This window comes from Cnephaeus nilssonii (genome assembly GCF_951640355.1).
Source record: "Cnephaeus nilssonii genome assembly, chromosome: 14".
Classification (NCBI taxonomy): Eukaryota; Metazoa; Chordata; class Mammalia; order Chiroptera; family Vespertilionidae; genus Cnephaeus; species Cnephaeus nilssonii.
In genome coordinates this window covers 39,713,914-39,735,632 of record NC_137085.1, presented here as the reverse complement: position 1 = coordinate 39,735,632, position 21,719 = coordinate 39,713,914, and the positions used below count along the sequence as shown (strand labels likewise).

The 21,719-nt window shown below is 36.8% G+C and overlaps 1 protein-coding gene across 3 annotated transcripts in view; it reads right to left on the bottom strand.

Annotated features, from left to right (window-relative positions):
• The window catches only part of CARNMT1 (carnosine N-methyltransferase 1), a 43,811-nt gene that overhangs the window by 9,471 nt on the left and 12,621 nt on the right, over positions 1-21,719 (bottom strand). For 2 of the 3 annotated variants that reach the window (XM_079791116.1, XM_079791118.1), the window contains 3 exons: positions 6,244-6,384; positions 5,124-5,302; positions 3,696-3,809 (listed from right to left, as the gene is read on the bottom strand). In XM_079791116.1, coding sequence (XP_079647242.1) covers positions 3,696-3,809; positions 5,124-5,302; positions 6,244-6,384 — 434 coding nt within the window. Of the gene's footprint in view, positions 1-3,367; positions 3,552-3,695; positions 3,810-5,123; positions 5,303-6,243; positions 6,385-21,719 lie in introns of those variants that run through there. The other variant, XM_079791117.1, reaches the window with a different exon arrangement.

Genomic DNA, 21,719 nt, shown 5'->3' with positions numbered 1-21,719 from the left:
CATTTTTACCCTGACAGTTAAAAGAAAAAAGAAGTGATTAAAATATATGGAAGCTAGAATAAGAGCTTTAGAAGTATTTATGGTGCATCCAATTTGGACATAGTGGTTTGGAGCATAAGACATTTGATTGCATTTTTCAAAAGAAAAGAAAAAGAATGAAGCAGAGTAGTTATATGAAGAAATTGTAACAACTTATTTTGATACTAATCTTGTCTCACATGGCAAGAGGAGAGACCCTTTTAAGCTGAGAATTTTTCATAACTGATGAAAGAAGTCCATTTACAGATTCAAATAACCCAACAAATTGTATACAGGTTTGAAAAATAAAAATTCACACCTAGATATACCGTATTTTCCGGTGTATAAGACGACTGGGCATATAAGACGACCCCCAACTTTTCCAGTTAAAATATAGAGTTTGGGATATACCCACCCTATAAGACGACCCCCGACTTTTGAGAAGATTTTCCTGGGTTAAAAAGTCGTCTTATACGCCAGAAAATACGGTAATATTGAGTCTGAAAAACTACAAAGAAAAAGTCTTATAAAACAAAATTGATTACCTTTAAAGAAGCTACAGTTAAGATAGCTGAATTCTCAACAGTAAAAGCAGAAGCTAAAAGCTATTGAAATGATCTCTTCCATATGATGAAAGCTATCTGTCAGCCTTATACTCGATACCTAGTGTTGCTTTGGAAGTAAAGGTATCAATCAGTATGAACTCAAGATCTTTATAGACATAGACAGACACATACATATATTTCCTACCCCTACCTGCTGAAAAGGCCTAGAAGTAATATATCATAGTGATAGAATCTAGATTTTCATTTCTACATATCATTCCTCACTAAAAGGAACCAGGAATCCTTGGGGTGGGGTGGGGGTGGGGGTGGAATTCCTGGAGGAAGGCCCATCTGGACTGGCTGGGCAGAGAAAGTACAAGATGAGCTTGGTTCCTAAGTGTTCATTGATGGATGAGCGGATAAAATGTTGTGGTATATGCTGTATATACAATGAAATATTATTCAGCCATAAAAGAGAATGAAATCTTGTCACTTGTGACATTATGGATGGATTTTGTAAGTATTATGCTAAGTGAAATAAGTCAGAAAGACAAACACTATATGATCTTCCGTATCTGTGGAATCTTAAAAAAAAAACAAAAAAGAACAAGCTCACTATCACAGAGAACAGACTGATGATTGCCAGAGGTGGGGGTGGGCAAATAGGTAATAGGAGTTAAAAGGTACAAACTTCCAGTTATAAAATAAGTCATGGGGATAGAATGTATAGCAGTGACTATATTTAATATGCATATTTGAAAGTTGCTAAGTTAAAAGTCCTCATCACTAGAAAAAAGTTATAGCTATGTATGGTAATGGATGTTTACTAGACTTCATTTCAAAATATATACAAATACTGAATCATGTTGTACACCTGAAACTAATATAATGTTGTATGTCAATTATACCTTAATTAAAAAAAAAAAAGCCAAGACACAAGACAGAAGAAAGATCACAAAGGGTACTGAACACATCCTGAAGAGTTAAGTTACCAAGAAAGCTAAGCTTTTATGCAGGGAGTCCAACAGAAATGGGTTTACACATTGTAAAAATCCCTCTGCTGGTAATATGGAGAACTGAGAGGGGCACAGTGGGTTAGAGATGACCTGGAGGAGGAATGCCCGGAAGGAAACGACTGCAGTAATCCAGGCAAGCAATGATGAGGGAATTTTATTTGCAAAATATTAACCTTCCAAATAACTGTATTTAAGGACTGTGTTTCTCCATTCCAATTCTCAAAATCCTTTGAGAAACTCTCTAATAATAAAGAGTGGAAGCTCTTCTAACTGTTCTCCCATTAAAAACCATCATGCCCCATTATCTCTGATGCTCACGACAGGTCACAGGCCTTCCCAGCACATCTACTCTTAACTAAGGGCCAATTTTATTTATTCCAGGCAGTTATAATTTATTGTTATTATAAACAAAATATTAATGAACCAATAAAATAAATGTTCAAAAAGAAAAGTTGTTCTTATGAAAGTTAAGTTGAATGCTTTGGAAATACACAAAACTTTACTATAACTCAGTAACTGGGATCAAAAATTTTAATCATATAAATACACAGATTAATGCTAAGTATAAACTTACCCAGCACAAGCCTGCAGAGATAGCTGTTTATACATTCCAAGAGTTGGATGTAGGCTGTAAGCCTGACTCTCCAGTACCTTTCTGCTAGATACTTAACCCTTAAACCAAGACACAGTTTCTTCTACTATAAAATAGCAATAATGCCATTTCAACATAGGACTGTTTTGAGATTAAACAAGGTATTTATAAGTGTCTAATAAATTTGTGCACCACAGTGAACAAATACCCAGTAGGTAATGTCTTCAATTATTCCTTGGGCAAGAGTTTTCTTTTAAAGAATACCCAAGGTTTGAGATACTTGTTTCATTTTATGATTACCCTAGAGGCCCAGTGCATGAAATTTGCGCTCGGGTAGGGTCCCTAGCGGCTGCTGGCTGCTGGTCAGAGCCTCCCTTGGGGCCGTCCTTTCTTCCGCGCTGCCCCTGGTGGTCAGCGCACGTCATAGCGAGTGATCGAACTCCTGGTCGGTCGAACTCTTGAGGGGACACTTTGCATATTAGGCATTTATATATTATAGATTGTACAACTAGCTGCTTTCAGTAGGGGTTGTGCAGGAGGCAACTGATCAATGATTCTCTCTCATCACTGATGTTTCTATCTTTCTCTCCTTCTCTCTGAAATCAATACACACACACACACACACACACACACACACATATATATATATAGCAGGTGACAGAACCCGCCAACAAATCCTGAAGGCTAAGGACTCAAACAATGTATATATGACTTTTAAGTAGTATATTAACCTCTTAACACAAAAAAAGAAAATTATATTTACCTTGATAATACCATTATTCTCCCTTCATTTTAAAGAAAAAGGATAAAAAAAGAGGGTAACACTGGCAATTTCCCTTATAATCTGGATGGAAGGGATCACGTCATACTCATTACTTTTTAAAAAAATGTGTATTTTTAAGGGAGAGGGATAGAGAAATAGAAACACCGATGAGAGAGCATCATCAATAATGAATCAACCACTGAGCCAAGCCAGCAGGGCCATACTCATCATTTGATTTTTAGTACTATGAATCAGAAGGCAGCAAGTTTTCTGCATATGTGAAATTATATTTCTATTCTTTCTTAACCTCATGATATTCATAATAGTTATCATGCTTACTCTTTTCCCAGTATGTATATGCACTGGGAGGATGTTTCCATGGGAGAGACAAATGCTTTCCCTCAAATGTTTCATAATAGAAAGAACAGGACTGTTGTCTCCATAAAGTGGAAGGTGGGGAAGATGAGGTAATGATTACCATCAAGTTAATAATCAGTGCTCTGAAATTATGAATGCTGTGAGACTGACCTGGTGTAAATATACAACTTGAGGGCTCCAACTACTTATGGAGGAATTAGCTAGGACTGGAGGAACTGCACCATCAAGTAGAATGCAGTCTAAAGGGAAATGCAGAGGTTTTAAAATGAATGCAGCATAATTATAACTTTTCTGAATATTTGGTACCATGAAGTTACCAAATATAGGATAGTTATAGCTACTAGGTTAATGTATAAAATCCTAATAAATACTGAGGAACTTACCTAGATTTATCCAAATTCCACCTGGCTTGAGTATTTTCCATATTGTGTCAATATAATCAATTACATTGTGAGCTGTGTCTATGAAGAAACAGGTAGCAATACAGTCCCAGGCATCTATTCAAGGAAAATCAAATTACTACATTTGTAATGTTATTTTTAATTTCATTTTTTTTGTTATTTTAACTTTTAATTAAGTCCATAAATGTACCAGGTACCTCTTACAGAATATTAATATTTCACTTAACTGCAGGGATATAGAAGCTAAACTCTTCCAATCAACTACTATAATCAAGGTAACTAAATAATCATTTATGAGATACTTTGCAATTCATAAGTTTTTATTAATAATTTTATAAAGTAATTAATTTGGAAATCATTTTTGATATGTGTATCAATATATCTTTACCAAATGATATGTTTTGTCTATAATTTATTTAACTGCTTTCATTTAAAATCATTGAAGACGAAATAATAGTCATTTGAATTCTAAATTGATTTCTTTCAACCAATGTTAACTACCAGTTCTGAAAGGTTTCAGAAAGCCTGCATGCATACACTTACTTTTTAAGTTCTGCTCTTAGAAAGACCTTCCCTGACAACTATATAAAACAGCAGGCCCTCCCCAGACCCTCGGCATCCTCTTTCCTGCTGTAGTTTCCTTCCTCACAATAGTAATTTGTTATTGCCTCTCTCTCCCTCTAAGAATATATAAGTGCCCATGTACAGGGACTTTGTTTTGCTCACTGCTCTCTTTCCAGTGCCTAGAACATACCTGCCACTTAGCAAGTTCAACAGATATTTGTTAAATGAATGATTTGTTGACCCCTCAGCGTTTCATTCTTCTTTCTTTCACTGCCAACTCCCCTCCTCTCTCTCCTCACCTATCCCTTTCTCTAATGCCTAGCACAAATTTCTTCCGAACTTCATAGCCTGGTTGTAAAGGTCCTCCACAATCTGGAACCAACCTTCTTCTCTACCCATATTCCCATTATATTCTCCAAATGGACCTCCCTTTCCCTCCTAGTCAGGCTGTTCTACCATCCTCAATTACCTTATTCATTCGTATCTATGAACCTCTACCTCCTGGAATGCCATTCCTCCTTATCCTTCAAGTCCCAGCCTCTCTACAGAGAACTCCCTTCTCACACTAACCTACTTCCATTACTCATTTGAACTTTGTTTACATGTTGGCTTCTATTAACAGACCCAATAGATTACAAATTTCTTAATTGTGGGATCTTACACTTTTTTATATTTCCCATCATTGCCTTATACATGCATGACCTTTAAATTATTTTAAATTGTCACTGAAGTATACTTTATATTCTGCCATCAAAATGGATGACCAGAACTTTAGCTTAGTATAAAATTAAATCATTAAATTTAGAATAAAGGATAAGACCTTTAAAATGCTTGCATTAAACTTACTGCATTCTGAGTATATCTCCTGAAAATCTCCTGCTGTCATAGAAAAATTGGAACCAGGAGGAAGACTATGGGGGTCAACATCAGGGAAAAAGATGGGTCGAATCTGATCAGCTGACCTCCGGTTATTGCTAAACTGATGGATCCAGGGATAAAGCTTATATTTATTAATTTCAGAACATCTGCAAAACATGAGCATAAAATTCAGTGTTAACTAAATATTTTACCAAGAAAATCTACTTTAAACACTAAAATATATTGTTTGATTAACAGCTTACTTATTTAATTACTACTTAAAAAGTATTACTACTATACCCCATCCAATTATCTGGAAATGCACATATACATGCAGATGAGTAACCAATCATGAATGAAAAGACAGAAAAAAATTAAATTCTGAGATATGAATGTGTTGTTCATTCCAAGTTTTACAAATATATTTCCAAACTTCAAAATCAAGTAAAAACCAGTCCAAGTATTTTTTTTAATGTTATGGGTTTTGTTTGATACCTATTTTAATTATTTTTACAACCTTCTTTTTACCTTCTTATTGTTCCCTAACTCATACTGCCACCAAAATAACATATTATTTAAATAGGCAGCTATATATATTTTTTTTTCTAACAAACCTCTTCTGGCTTTAAAAATAACACCTCTTTTCCACTGCTTACTAAGAGGCCACAGCAGTTCTGAAAGGTCTTTCCAACTCAGTAATGTGAGCTTACTTGGCCATTTAATAAGAAACTTAAGGACAAAAGATATGATCACTATATTGCACTCTTACTACACTGAAGAAACAAAAGGGTGAAGAAGTTTAAGGAACAATGAGGAAAATATCCCTTCCTGGATCATACTTAGTCCTGAAATTCACACAGAAATCATTTCATTTTCATGGAATGCCAAGTCACTTTCTAAAGTCACTAACCCATCCTGATCAAATGTCTGTTAACTAGACAACTGATTAAAGTGACAATCGTATAACCAATTTAATATAAGAAATATTTATGGTATATATCATAATTAAACACTATGTACTTATCTTCAAATTCAGAATTGTTCAAAAATAGGAAAGTCAATCTGATTCTGAGATATTACTATTTCTAACAAAAAGTAAATTAAATACCTGTTGAGTACAAAGTTGGAAGAAAAGAGCATAAAAAAACTCCATTCATTTCCTTGACAAGCATAACCTAGCATAGCTATTTCCCAGGCCAGTCTTCCTAGTCCAGCACCAGGTACCAGAATATTTACTTTAGAAGGATCCCTGAAATGAAATAAGGCAATTATGTCCAACCCCTTAAAGAAAAGAAAAGAAAAAAAAAAAAGACAAAGATCCACATTAACAACTAAAACCTTTGATATTTAATAAAAATAAGCTCACTCAAGACTCTGATTACTTGAAATTGAGAATTACTTCTAAATATCAATGAAAAATAAAGGCGTAAGAGTTACTATATGCTAGATATCAGATGAGGGTTTTATCCCCAAAATATTATTTTTCAGAAAAAAATGCCATCACCTTATATCTGAGCACTTATGAAGACACCCATATCCCTAGTAGCTGTCACCTGAACTGTTAAAATTATCCCAAAGGGATCCCAACACATACAAAGACGTTGAACAAAATTATTTTATCATGAGACAGTAAACAAAACATAATTTCATTTCTAAATTCTATAACTAATACAATGGTTTATGTAACTAAATAGATTAAATATAACTTTTAATGTCAGATATATCTTTTTTATTTTTTATTATTAATGTGTTTTTTTGCCCATTCTCATCCGATGATATTTTTTCCATTAATTTTTAGAGTGGAAGGGAGAGAGAATGAGAGAGAAACATCTATTTGAGACACACTGATTGGCTACCTCCCACATGCATCCCAGGCCAGGAATGGTACCTACAACCCACCAGGTATGTGCCCTTGACCAGGAATTGAACCCTCGGTGCTTTGCCGTGCAGGACAACACTCTAACCACAGAACCACACCGGCCAGGGCTGTCAGGTATATCTTTAAAAGAATCTAGAAGGGGGGGAATAGTCTTATGGGGAAAATGGGAAGCTACCTTCTAATTGAGCATATATAATATCACACCAAACCAGAAGAGCACAACCACACTGTTCTCTACTTATTTGCATCACTCTACCACCAATTTCCTTTGTTATAAAATCCACCATTCCACTTTTGAACTGCTAAAAATTTGCCTTAGCAAAGCAAGAACCTTTCTCAGGACTCCTGGCAAGTAAATGTAACCTTAAGGAAACTAAAATGGTATTCTTACCAAAAACAGAAGAAAAATGTGTATAATCAGCTATCATGGCAGTTAAAAGTGAACTTCTCTTTTGTCTGTATTCCCCAAACCTAATATATACTAGTAAATCAAATCCAATTTCTAAATCTAGCCCCATGTATTTCTTTTTATCTTTAAACTACATGGTCCTTAAGTTCGGTGTGGTCCAAACAGTAGCAGGGCTACTAGTAGCCCCATATGATAACTTTTGCATTTCCCACTTTGAAATAAAAAACAAACAGAACTAAAGAACTTTTGAAAATTCAGTCTACAAATACAATAGCATGGGAATTTGCCTAGGGGCATTCATTCTTAAATATTTACACATGGAACATGTATTTGTATAAAAACCTTAACAAAGTTTAATTTGTTTCACTGTTGAATTTTACATATACAATATGCCATAAACCAAAATCTGTTAAAAATGAATTTTGACAAATAAGCTTATTATGATTAGTAAGACAACATTTAATCCTTGATATGGACAACCTAATTCCAAGGTATTACGTAACAAGTTTCACTAAAATAAAATAGAATGCTTTCTTCTCATTCTAGATTATAGATGTGTACATGTGCGTGAATACTTAAATTTGTTTTTGTTTTATGCTTTTTAAAAATTGACTTCAGAGAGAGGGAGAGGGAAAAATAGAAACATCAATTATGAGAGAAACACTGATTGGCTGCCTCCTGCAAGCCCCCTACTGGGGATCAAGCCTCCAACTGGGGCATATGCCCTGACTGGCAATGGAACTATGACCTCCTGGTTCATGGGTCAACACTGAACCACTGAGTAACACTGGCCAGGTACCACTTAAATTTTTAATGAGGGCATATCCTCAGTCCTACTTATATCGGTTACCTAACAAAAATATACAAAATTAGAATGTGAAAAGCTCCTAGATGTAAAACTCTGTGCTACCTTTTATATAAAGGACCTGCCACCATGGAACCCCACCCAGGCCTCTCCTCCCATTTTCCACTCCCTACCACCCACACAAACCCTTACTCTCCAGACTTACTTTCTTTTCAGTTCCCATCTGCCCAATCAAAACATCCAAGTGGCTGTTTTCAGCTTAGAATTTTAAAAAAAAAAAAAAAACAACAAAATAATGAAAGTAAAAGGATCTGGAAGTAAACTGAGTACTTAAATCTTTATAAAAATGATCACTAATAATCAATTTCTGGATGGCTAATGATCTGCATAAAACATCACCATGCAGAAAACAGATGAGTCTCAATGGCCATTCTGAGTGAAAAAGCCAATTTCAAAAGGTGACAAATATATTGTATGACTCCATTTAATATGACATTCTCAAAAAGACAAACTATAGTGATTGATAAGCAGTTACCACAGGTTAAAGGTGGGGAGAGTGTGTCACTATAAAGGGAAACATGAGGTTTTTTTTAATTGATTATTAATATTTTTATTTTTTTGAGAGAGAGAGGGAGAAAGATAAACATTGATGAGAAAAACATCATGGAACATCATTGATCAGCTGCCTCCTGCATGCTCCCTACTGGGATTCGAGCCCACAACTCTCTCAGTGGTTGGGTGTCCTCCCACGCACCAAAAGGTTGCCAGTTCGATTCCTGGTCAGGGCACATGTCCAGGTTGCAGGTTCATCCCCAGAAGGGAGTGTGCAAGAGGCAGCTAATCAATGTTTCATTCTCACATCAATGTTTCTCTTTCCCTCTCCCTTCCTCTCTCTCTAAAAATCAATTTAAATATCTTAGGAAAAAAAATACAGAAATTAGAAACGTTGCTAACCTTAAGGGAAGTTTTTGTTAATAATGATACCAACAATTATTTTAACTGAAGGAAAGTTAACTTATGGCTGCTATTATGAAATTTGTTCTAACTAATCAGGGCCATAGAATTCTCTACCCCCACCTTGTGGCAGAAAGTTGCTGTATAAAACTGCTATTAAAAGGCTGTAAGCAGGCCATGGAATGCAGAATATAGCAAGGCCCTATCTTAAGCCTTAATAGAGATTACACGTAGTTCTACCAATTACTTGTATTATAACCAAAAAGGGCTTATTTCCATGGGCATATAAAAAGGATACACATTAAAACAAATCACTGAAAAATGATTAAGAATCAAGCAATGAGTGGGAGAGATGGAGAGAATATCCCCTAGTTCTTTGTTCTTATCTAGATTGTTTCTCATGGGGTGCTCATAAAAGGGCTATTAACAGCATAATGAAACATCCTTCCAATTATAATGCATATGAAACCAAGGCACTCTAAAAAGCAGTTTTTGCTATGGATCCTTATGAAGTCTAGGACATTTCTATGAAGATATTTCTTTGGAGAATGAAAGAAATATAAATCTAAATATAGAACTTTATGGTGAGCTGACTTGAAACAATATATTTAGTATAAATGTAACACCCCTGGATAATCCTATATAATAAAAAGCTAATATGCAAACTGTCCCCTCATCCGGGAGTTTGACCAGGAGTTCAACCAGGGGGCGGGGCCAGCCAGCCAACTGCCCACGTCCCCTCCCTCGGCCGGCCCCAACCCTGATCGCCCCCCCTCATTGAGGTGGGCCAGCCAGACCCCACCCATGCAAGAATTTGCGCACCGGGCCTCTAGTAGTGGGATAACAGAGTATTACAGACAAGCAAGAATGGAGAAGGGTAGATTTGTAGACAGAACAGAGCCTTGTGTGTCTGAACAGGCTGTGGATCACATATGCACCACCCTTTGTGCTTCAACTATTTTACCAGCAGTAAATGTTCTTGCAAGAGAATTAATTCACTCATGGTCCAACATAGTAAAAACCACTAATCATATGTAGCTGGCTAATGAACACTTAAAATGTGGCTAGTTCTGAGATGTGCTGCAAGTATAAAATAATGCCAGGTTTCACACTTAGCTTTAAAAAGGAATGTAAACTATCTCAATAATCTTGTATACTCATTAGAACTTGAAATATTTTTATATAGATTTACTGGGTTATGAAGTATATTACTAATTTCACCTGTTTTTATTTACCTTTATATGTAGCTGCTAGAAATCTTAAAATAACACATGTGGCTTGCATTATATTTCTATTGACCAGTTGGTCCATACAGCAAAACCAAAAAACCCCAATTCTGAGCAAAAAACAATTGTGAAATGGCATCATAAACCATTATATGAACTTTTAAAACATATAGAACAATACAATGTTTGTATTGTTTAGGGCAATAATTTTCAACTGGTGTGCTGCAAGAATTTTTAAAACATACAAAACCTGACTATTTAGGCAGGGACACTGACCTCTTTTTCCTTAGATTGTCAAATATAAAAATGACAACAGCCAACACAATAGCTGTCTGGTGTGAATGTATCAAAATTATATCTTTTTTTGTCAGATCGGCAAAAAATATGTATTTTGGTGTGCTGCAGAATTTTAGTAATTGTTTGTGTGTGTCATGAGAAGAAAAAGCTTGAAAAATCACTGGTTTAGAGGTATATGAGCATATAGTTAATATAAGAAGGTATGATTAGAGTAACATATTAATGTTATCTCTGGAAAGAATGTGCTCTATATATGATTTGAGGGCAGTTTCAACTGCATATGTAATATTTCTTTTAAAAAATACAAAAAATTTTGAAGTTAATATATCAAAATGTCAAGGTTTAACAGAGCAAGGTGTTGAAATATTTTTTATTAAAAAGGGAAAATGAGTTAGAAACCAGGTTAATATCTAGCCCCTTCAAAAATATGGTCCCAACTTACCTCTCACTCCCAACAAAAAATTCCACCTATCAACCAAACAACTTCTCACCAATTGCATAAGACACTTTCTCACCTTAATATTTAGAGCACCTACACACCCATAAAAACTCAGTTTAAATTATCACCTTCATCTATGAAGTCTTTTCTAAATATCCCAGGCAAAGCTTGAACTCATTTCTCGATGCTTTTAGTACTTCATTCATATCTCTGTTATATAGTTCATATTTCAAGTTCTTCATTTTGCTTCTTTCATTTAATACAGGGGTCAGCAACTATGACCCACAGGCCAGTCATGCCCATTCATTTATGTATTGTGTATGGCTGCATTCCCAAGATAACAGAGCTGAGCAGTCCCCGTACATCACATTGCCTGCAAAGGTTAAAACATTTACTAGATGGCCCTTTGTTTCATCTTTTGTTATTGTAACCTTAAAACTAATGTCCTTGACATAATTTTCCACATGCACAAGTATATCTGTAGTAATCTTCTCCAAATTTGAATCACAAGAGTCAAGATATGCATGTGATTTTTCTTGATTATAAAGTTGCCTCCATAAAATTTTACTAATTTATTCCATCAGCAACATGTTTCCTCACTCTGTCAGAAATAGTTATGTAACTTCTAAATCTTTGCAATGTAATCAATGGAAAAATGGCATCCTAGTGATTTTTACATTTGCATTTTCTTATGAGATTGAGCATCTTATATTTTTTTCCTGTTAATTGTCTACTTACACTATTTTTCTAAGATATTAGTCTTGAATTGTTATTACTGTAGATTTGTAAGCACTTGAATTCTTTTTAAAAAAATATTGTTGAAAGTACCACAGATGGGCCCCCCAACCCGACCTCTTCCAGACTGAATTGTATGAGCTTGAAAACGATTTCAAAGAAATCTGAAATATATATGTCTTTGGTCTAAGAGGGCTTTCAGGATGAGAGAAATCTATTTTTAGTCTCTATGCTACTCTTATATTTTGGCAGTTAACATTTCCTCCATTTTCTCTTTTAAAATGCTTTCTTTCACCTAAAAGAATCCTTTCATAAATTATCCTATATAATAAAAGGCTAATATGCAAATCAACCGAACAGCAGAACAACCGGTCGCTATGACACACAGTGACCACCAGGGGCAGACACTCAATGCAGGAGCTGTCCCCTGGTGGTCAGTGTGCTCCCATAGGGGGAGCGCCGCTTAGCCAGAAGCCAGGCTCATGGCTGGCTAGCGCAGCAGCAGTGGGAGCCTCTCCCGCCTCTGCGGCAGTGCTAAGGATGGCCGAATGATGTCTTAGGCCCGCTACCTCTGGGGAGCGGGCCTAAGCCATCAGTCAGACATCCCCTAAGGGCTCCCAGACTGCGAGAGGGTGCAGTCTGGGCTGAGGGACCCACCCTCCGAGTGCATAAATTTCGTGCACCGGGCCTCTAGTACCTTATATTCCTTATTTTAATCTAAGTGGAAAATGTTCCTTTAAAAAAATTATTTTTTTAATTTTTATTGATCTGAGAGAGGAAAGGAGAGGGAGAGACAGAAACATCAATGACGAGAAAGAATCACTGATTGGCTGCCTCCTGCACATTCCCCCTGGGGGATCTAGCTCACAACCCAGGCATGTGCCCTGAGTGTGAATCAAACCGTGACCTCCTGGTTCATAGGTTGACACTCAACCACTGAGCACACCAGCCAGGCTGGAAAATGTTTCTTTAAAGCTCAGCATATTTTTTCCAAACACCCAACTATATAAAATAAAATAAATTCAATATAGTCAATAGTATGCCAGTATCTTTCTAGAGTGTTAGACATATATTGAAAGGTAAAGATCTATCAGAGTTTCCTTCCACAAACAAAATATCACTTCAAATTCTTCTAAAATAGAATCCTCTCTAATAAGAGTAATATGCAAATTAACTTCACTCCGCTACACAAGCCACGCCCACCAGCCAATCAGGACGAGTATGCCAATTAACCCCAACCAAGATGGCTACCAGAAGGGAGGCTTGGGTTTCCCCGGCAACAGAGGAAGCCAAGCTTTCCACACACTCTGGCGGGCCCAGGCCTCCACTCAAGGATACAAAGTTTCAATTATAGAAGGTAAACAAATCCAAACAGAAATGGCGGCAGCCATGGATTGAGCAGGAGGCTTGGCTCCACTCCAGGCTACAAAGTTTCAATTGTAGAAGGTAAATAAATTCCAGATACCAGTGCCTCTGCTTGGGTCGCCAGGGACGTGGCTGGCCTGCAAACCACCACAGACCCCTCGCCCAGGCCTCTCCATGCCCCAAGGGAACCCCATCCTGATCCAGGACACCCTTCAGGGCAAACCAGCTGGTCCCCACCCATGCACCAGGCCTCTATCCTATCTAATAAGAGTAATGTGCAGATTGACCATCACTCCAACACACAAGATCAAGATAGCTGCCCCTATGTGGTCAAAGATCCTGCCCCCATGTGGACACAAGATGGCTACCACAAGATGGCCAGCAGGGGAGGGCAGTTGGGAGGGACCAGGCCTGCAAGGGAAGGCAGTTAAGAAGGACCAGGCCTGCAAGGGAGGGCAGTTGGAGGTGATCAACCCTGCAGAGGAGGGCAGTTAGGGGTGACCAGGCTGGCAGAGGAGAGAAGTTGGGGCCAAACAGGCTGGCAGGGGAGCAGTTAGACATCAATCAGGCTGGCATGGGAGTGGTTAGGGGGTGATCAGGCTGGCAGGCAGAAGCAGTTAGGGGAAATCAGGAAGGCAGGCAGGCGAGCAGTTGGGAGCCAGCAGTCCTGGATTGTCAGAGGGATGTCCGGTGGGATCGGGCCTAGGGACATCAGGGGACATCCAGGACAGTCGGACATCCCTCGAGGGGTCCCAGATTGGAGAGGGTGCAAGCTGGGCTGAGGGACACCCCCCTGCCCCTGTGCATGAATTTCGTGCACTGGGCCTCTAGTGAGTTAATGAAATCAAGATGCTCTATTTTCAGGATTTCCATCCATCAGTTTTTAGGATATACAAGAGTATATGAGTCTAAATGGTTGTGATTTGTCATTTCAATTAGGACTCAAATTTAAGAATCTTTCCTCAGCAACTATAAACTTTATAGTACTCAAATTGTAACTGAATAATTAGTGGAGTTTGGTATTCAGCACAATAAAAATAGCATTTGCTTATATAATAAACAGATCAACCTGTGACTTCAAAGCTGCTTGTGCTTGCAGACCCAGGCATTTAAAAATTCTAAACAGGAAAGAATTAGACAAACTGATAAGACAAATGTGTTTCCATAGAAAAAATATTTTAATGATACAAATATTGTTCATTCTATACACATTTAAATAAATTATCTTTTATAAACAGCTGAGTTAGAAAGGCCTTTATTGAAATTTCAAAAAGAAGAGAACACAATCAAAAGGCTAGCTGACATAAATTTGAGTCGATCCAGCCAAGTGTAAAGATCTTGAATGCTTGCTGTAACACAAACAGGATCCTGGAAATTTATCTGAAACCCAAACTTGACCAGCATTTATCCAATCAACCTGGATTTTGAAGAGCTATAATTATGCCTCCTTTCTGGGATTTTGGGTTTACTTTTTATGGAAGAGTTATGACTCTAATATGGATATGGACTTTACTGTGCTTTATTAGCTTGATTTTTTCAAGGGTTTTTGGTAGCTCATCTTATCGTCTATGAGGAAACCAATTTAAATTAAACATGCAAAACATGATATAGGAAGAAATGTGTCATTTTTCCAATAGTTTGAAGAATAGGAAAAGAGTGTGATAGATATTTTGGCACACTTCATTTTAAAGTTTAGAAATTCCTGTTCACTTTTATAATATTGATTACTTCCAAGAAAGGGAAATGAGTGGCTAGTTAACAGTTATGGAAAAGAGGCTTTCTATCCTTTGAAACCTTTAAAATTTTGAACCCTGTGAAACTTTTTACCTATTCAAAAAATGTTTAATTATTTTTTACACCACACCAACAAAAATATTTTGGACTTTGAGAAATATGTGGCTTTTTATGTTTACAGAAACTATTAAACTATTGTCGATTGTAGTGCAGAGCATTGAATATACACATTGAGAGCACCAACTAGAAACTTTAAGAATATAATGCCCTTTTGAAGCAACAATGTTTATAAAAGCTCATAAAACTTAAAACACTAAAAAAAATTGAGCCCTGCCTGCTGTGGCTCAGTTGGGTGCCATCCTGTGCACCAAATGGTTGCTGGTTTGATTCCAGGTTACGGCATATGCCTGGATTGTGGGCTCAGTCCCCTGTGGAGAGTGTGCAGGGGGCAGCCAACTGATGTTTCATTCTCACATGGATGTTTTTCTCTCTCTCTCTAAATATCAATAAAAAATACGTTTTTTTAAAAAACTGAAAAATAGCTCTAACCAGTTTGCCTTAGTGGATAGATAGAGCATCAGCCTGCGGACTGAAAGGTCCCAGGTTCGATTCCGGTCAAGGGCATGTACCTTGGTTGAGGGCACATCCCCAGTGGGAGGTGTGCAGGAGGCAGCTGAATGATGTTTCTCTCTCATCGATGTTTCGAACTCTCTATCCCTCTCCCTTCCTCTCTGTAAAAAAATCAATAAAATATATTTTTAAAAAATAAAATAAAAACTGAAAAATAAGCAAATGTAAGAAATTAGATAATTCTAATAATTGTAGAATAATTCATGTAGGACCATTTTTATAATGACCATTTGTTAAAAATAACCCGTACCATTTATTAAAGTAAACAGAGGTAGCCTTTAGAAACTGTAATTTTTAGCTATTTATTCCAACTTAAGCCATGAGTCTTTGAAACAAGTCATATGAGGAAGATTTCATCTCTTATAAAGAATAATTAGCCCTGGCCGGTTTGGCTTAGTGGATGGAGTGTCGGCCTATGGACTGAAGGGTCCCAGGTTCGACTCCAGCCAAGGGCACATGCCTGGGTTGCAGGCTCAATCCCCAGTAGGGGGCGTGCAGGAGGCAGCTGATCAGGGATTCCCTCTTATCATTGATGTTTCTATCTCTCTTTCCCTCTCCCTTCCTCCCTGAAATCAATAAAAATATATTTTAAAAAAAAGAATAAAAAAAGAATTAAAAAAAAAAAAAAAAGACCTCAATGTTGCCCTCAACATTCCATGGGTAAACAGGCAAAGATCCCTCCCAACAAAGAAAAGTTCTAAATCAGGTGGTCTCACTGGTGAATTCTACTAAACATTTAAAAAATAATAAACACCAATTCTTCTCAAACTCTCCCAAAAAAATAGAAGAGGAGGGAACACTTCCTAAATCATTCTGTGAGGCCCAGCATTATTCCCATACCAAAGTCAGATAAAGGCATTATAAGAAAAAAATTCACAAAAGAAAAAACACACATCAGTATCACTTATACATATAGATGTAAAAATCCTCAAAATATTTAGCAAATAGAATCCAAGAATATATAAAAAGAATTATTCACCATGACCAAATGTGATTTATCTCAGTAATACAAGGGTGTTTCATCATAAGGAAAGTCTATCAATGTAATATAGCACATTAACAGAACAAAGAAAAAATCCACAATCATTTCACTTGACAAAGAAAAGGCATTGACAAAATGCAGCATCTTTCATGACATAAACCCTCAAGACGTAGGAATAGAGGGATAACTCAATATGATCAAGGGCATTTATGAAAACCCACAGCTAACATCACACTCAACGGTGAAAGACTACAGCTTTCCCTCTTAAGAACAAGAACAAAATAAGGAGCCCCCTTCTCCTCTATTCAAGAATAGAGGCAAAGCCATTCTTCTAACGGGAAAGGAAGAGGTTAAAAACTATCTCTATTCACAGATGACATATCCTATATGTAGAAAATACCAAAGAATCCACAAGAAAGCTACTAGAGCCAATAAATAACCAAAATTGCAGGGTCCAGAACAAAAATAAGTTGTGTTTCTATACATCAGCTATCGTAAATGGAATTTACAATAGCATCTAAAAGAACAAAGAACTCAATACTTAGAAATAAGTTTAACCAAGGAGGTGAATGACTGAAAACTACACCGAGTGGCCAGATTATTATGCATTCAGAGATCATAATAATCTGGCCACTCAGTGTATATAAAAGCCTACACGACTGAATGAACGAATGACCAAGGTCGGCCAGTCGCTATGACAAACACTAACCACCAGGGGACAGACGCTCAACGCACAGGATCGGGCTCCCTCCTGTCTGGATTGGGGCTGTGGGGATCAGGCCAAAACCAGCTATCCGACATTCCCCAAGGGGTCCCGGATTGCAAGAGGGTGCAGGCCAGGCCGAGGGACCCTAGTAAAGAATATAAAAAGCTTAAGAAGAGGGTGTTATATAAAAATTTAGGAACCCCAAAATACTGTGTGCTCACTAGTGAAACTTGAATACAAATGCATTAACAAGTGTGTGGATACAAAAAATGTACATAAAAGCTTGCCAAATGAGTACTATATATGTCATGCAATTCCAATAGTTGAAGTATTTAAAATACTAGTATATCCAGCCCTAGCTGGTTTGGCTCAGTGGATAGAGCGTCAGCCTGTGGACTGAAAAGTCCTGGGTTCGATTCCAGTCAAGGGCACATGCTCAGGTTGTGGGCTCAATCCCCAGCAGGGGGCGTGCAGGAGGCAGCCGATCAATGATTCTCATCACTGATGTTTCTATCTCTCTCTCCCTTCCTCTCTGAAATCAATAAAAATATATTTTTTAAAAATCTATCCAGTTTTGAAACCTATGAATAAATTTTCTAGTAAAACATGTCACTGAAATCTTTCTAAATGATATCTACAGGGCACAACCAAAAAAGAGCAATGAATTATTATTTATATTACTCCTGAATCTTATACATTAGATATTTGAAAACATAGAAATAAGCAGTCGTCTTTTTTTTATTGTTTTCACATCTGATAACATAATAATAATAAATTCAATTATGCTTCCAACATTACTCCCTTACTGAGCTATTTCTGGGTCTCACACCCAGAACACTATACATCTGATGAAGAAATATTTATAGAATTGAAAATCACTAAAGTGTCATAACTGTCATCAACAATAGAATAAAAATAATTAAAGTTTTAAGTGATAAAAGAATTACAAGTATAAAATAAATCTATAATCACTTCAACTGTGTTCAGAAGGTAATTATAGCACAGAATATAAAAAACTAGAGGCCCAGGGCACAAATTTGTGCACTGGTGGTGTCCCCTGGCCTGGCCGGCAATCGGGGCTTCTCACGCAGTCCCGATTGAGGTCAGCTGGCTGGGGGGAGGGACCATGGGAGGTAGGTTGGCCGTGGGAGCACACTGACCACCAGGGGGCAGCTTCTGCATTGAGTGTCTGCCTCCTGGTGGTCAGTGCACATCATAGCAACCAGTTGAAAATTTATTCATTTATTCAACGTTCGGTTGACCGGTCATAAGGTCGCTTAGGCTTTTATATATATAGATTACTAATGATAAGCAGAATACAGTGGATGATTTATGATACTTAATCAGCTAAACACAATCTTCATGGCATACAGACATACAGGTATTCAAACAGGTAGATTAGTAGCCATTACACAGATGAAAACTTAGAAATTCTTTTATAGAAAGCAGCAATATTGTTACTGTCATATTTCTAGATGCAAGGTTTATAGACAAAATTTTCTTACGTGATGAAAGCAGCTAATACATGTAAGAATATTAAATATTAAAAACATTTGAGATTCACGCAGCCCCCCACACTAGCAGTCTGCCAGAAAAAGGGGAATGCCTTTTTTTCTTGTTGTCAATATTATTTACTTCAGTTTCTACTGTTCCTTTACATGCAATGTCTGCCATTCAATAAAAAAATTATGAAACATGCAAAGAAGAAAAAAATATAATCCATTGTTGTGAGAAGAAGCCTTCAAAAGAGCTGACCCACAAATAGCACATGTTAGGATTATCAGACAGGGATTTTAAAATAACCATTAAAAATGTTAAAGAATCAAGTGGAAAAGACAGATCACATGTACAAATAGGAAATTTCAGCACAGAGAAAATACACACACACACACGACAAAATATATCAGTGGTCCCCAACCTTTTTTTGGCCATGCCCCACCTAAGCATCTCTAAAATCCTGATGCCCTGACCTGTGACATATAAAACTCCTATTCACATGGAGGAAGCCTAAAAGGCCATTAACTTGGTCTAAACAAGCTTCCAAAGAACATGGCATCCATGAAAGAGAAAACTAAAAGAATGAAAGGACAGTTGAAATACTAGTACTGAGGAAGAAAGCACTAAGATATTGTTTAAAAAATAATAGTATGAAGTGATATGAAAAAATAGCAGTTTCAAAACATAATAAAGAGCTAAATGCATAAATAGGTCATGACATTTATTTATATACTATATACGAGGCCCCTAGAACCATAAGAAATGCAAAAAAATCAGTTAATAGCTCATTCTTGAACTCGCCCCCTTAAAAATCAAATTATCCCCCCCACCCCCGCCGTGGGGTATGTGCCCCACGTTGGGAACCACCAAATATATGTATATACTAAAGTGCTAGAATGTGTGGTTTTTTTTTTAAAGTGGTATCAGAAATAAGTCTTTCAGTGGAGTTTATCAACAGACTGGCATAATAAAGAATCAGTGAAGTTCAAGTAAGGTCAATATAAATTATCCAAAGTAATATACAAAAGGAGTTAGGGGGGAGTATGGAAAAAGGGCCATACAAAACTTGATAATGCCAGTTTAACATACATTATGTAACTGGAGTCCCAGAAGAGAAAGAAATAGAGAAAACGGGAGGAAAAATACATGAAGAGACAAGAGCAAAGAATGTTTGATTTGGCGATATATATCCACTCAAACCTCCAGAAGCAAAGCAAACCCCAAGCAGGATAAACATAAAGAAACCCACATCTAGGCACATTATATTCAAATGGCTGATAAACAAATTTGGGGGTGGGTGAAGGGATGGGGAGTAACTGCTTAATGGGTACAGGGTTTATTTGGGGTTGATTAAAATATTTTAGAACTATAGAGATGTGAAGGAGGCACATTGTGAATGTACTTAATGCCACTGAATTATTGATTTTAAAATGGTTACTTGTTATATGCATCTCACCTCATTTAATTTTTTTAAATAAGGGGAAATAAAACATGAATATATAATTCTCAAAACAAAAAAAGATACAAAATGGCCCTTACACATATGAAGATGATAACTTCACTCATAATAAGAGAAATACAAAATAGAATTATGCCAATATACAATTCCCCACCCATTAGGCTGGCAAAAATTCAAATACTTAATATGTTGAGAAAACAGGCACTTTCATACATTGCTAGTAGGAAGGCAAAACCCTTAAAGGGTACGTGGCAATAATTGTGGCAGACAGATACTAACTAAAGTGGCCCCCACCTCCAGGTGTTCACACCTTCTTATAATCCCCTCCCTTTGAAAGTGTACAGAACCTAGAATTGCTTCTAACCAACATATATCACTCCTGTGATTTTTTTATGTTACATTATGAAAGACTCCTTTAAAGCCTGCCTGCTCTAAATTTTCCTTGCTAACTTGATAAAGTGGCCATTTGTGAAAAACCCACAAGAAACAGAACTGTGAGGCCTCTAGGAGCAGAGACAAGTTTTTATTATTTTCAAAGAGGACATATATTCAAGATCTCATCATGAAGAAACATCAATGTCAAACAGGAAAATTCTATAAAGTAATTTCCTTGTATTCGTCAAAAAATGTCAATGTCATAAAGTCAAGCAAAAGGCCAAGGAACTGTTCCAGATGAAAGACTAGGACATTAGACAAGAGAAGGCAATGTGGCACTGAAGCAAGATGCTATCTATACTATTGGTTTTAAAGTTGGAGGAAGGGAACCAAGGGAATAAAGGAAAGCAGCTGAGCCCAACTAAAACCTTGACTTTAGTCTAGAAAAACTGATTTGAGATTTCTGATCTCTAGAGGTCTAAGAGAATAAAATGTATGTTGTTCTAGACAAACAAACAAACAAGCAAGCAAGCAAAAGGTTAAAACATTACAATCAAATTTACTACAATATCCTGGACTGGATTCTAGACTGGACAGAAAAATAAGTGTTACAAAGGACATTCTCAAGATGATTTATGAAACTTAATATAGGCTATACATTAGAAAACAGTATTCATAGTTAATTTCCTCAATGTGATAATTGCACTATGTTTATGTTAAGAGAATATAAGAGAATATCATTGTTCTTAAGAACATACAAATAAATAGGGAAGGTAGAGGCAGGAAAGTAGAAAAAAAGAAATATAAAGCAAATGTAAAATGTTAAGAATTTATGAATATAGGTAAAGAGTATATAGGAGCTCTCTGTAAAAATTCATATATCACATCTGTAATTCTAAATTTATCCTATATAATAAAAGGGTAATATGCAAATTGACCGAATGGCAGAACAACTGTTTGCTATTATGCTCACTGATCACCAGGGGGCAGACACTCAATGCAGGAGCTGCCCCCTAGTGGTCAGTGCGCTCCCACAGGGGGAGTGCCGCTCAGCCACAAGACAGGCTACAGCTGGTGAGCATAGCAACAGTG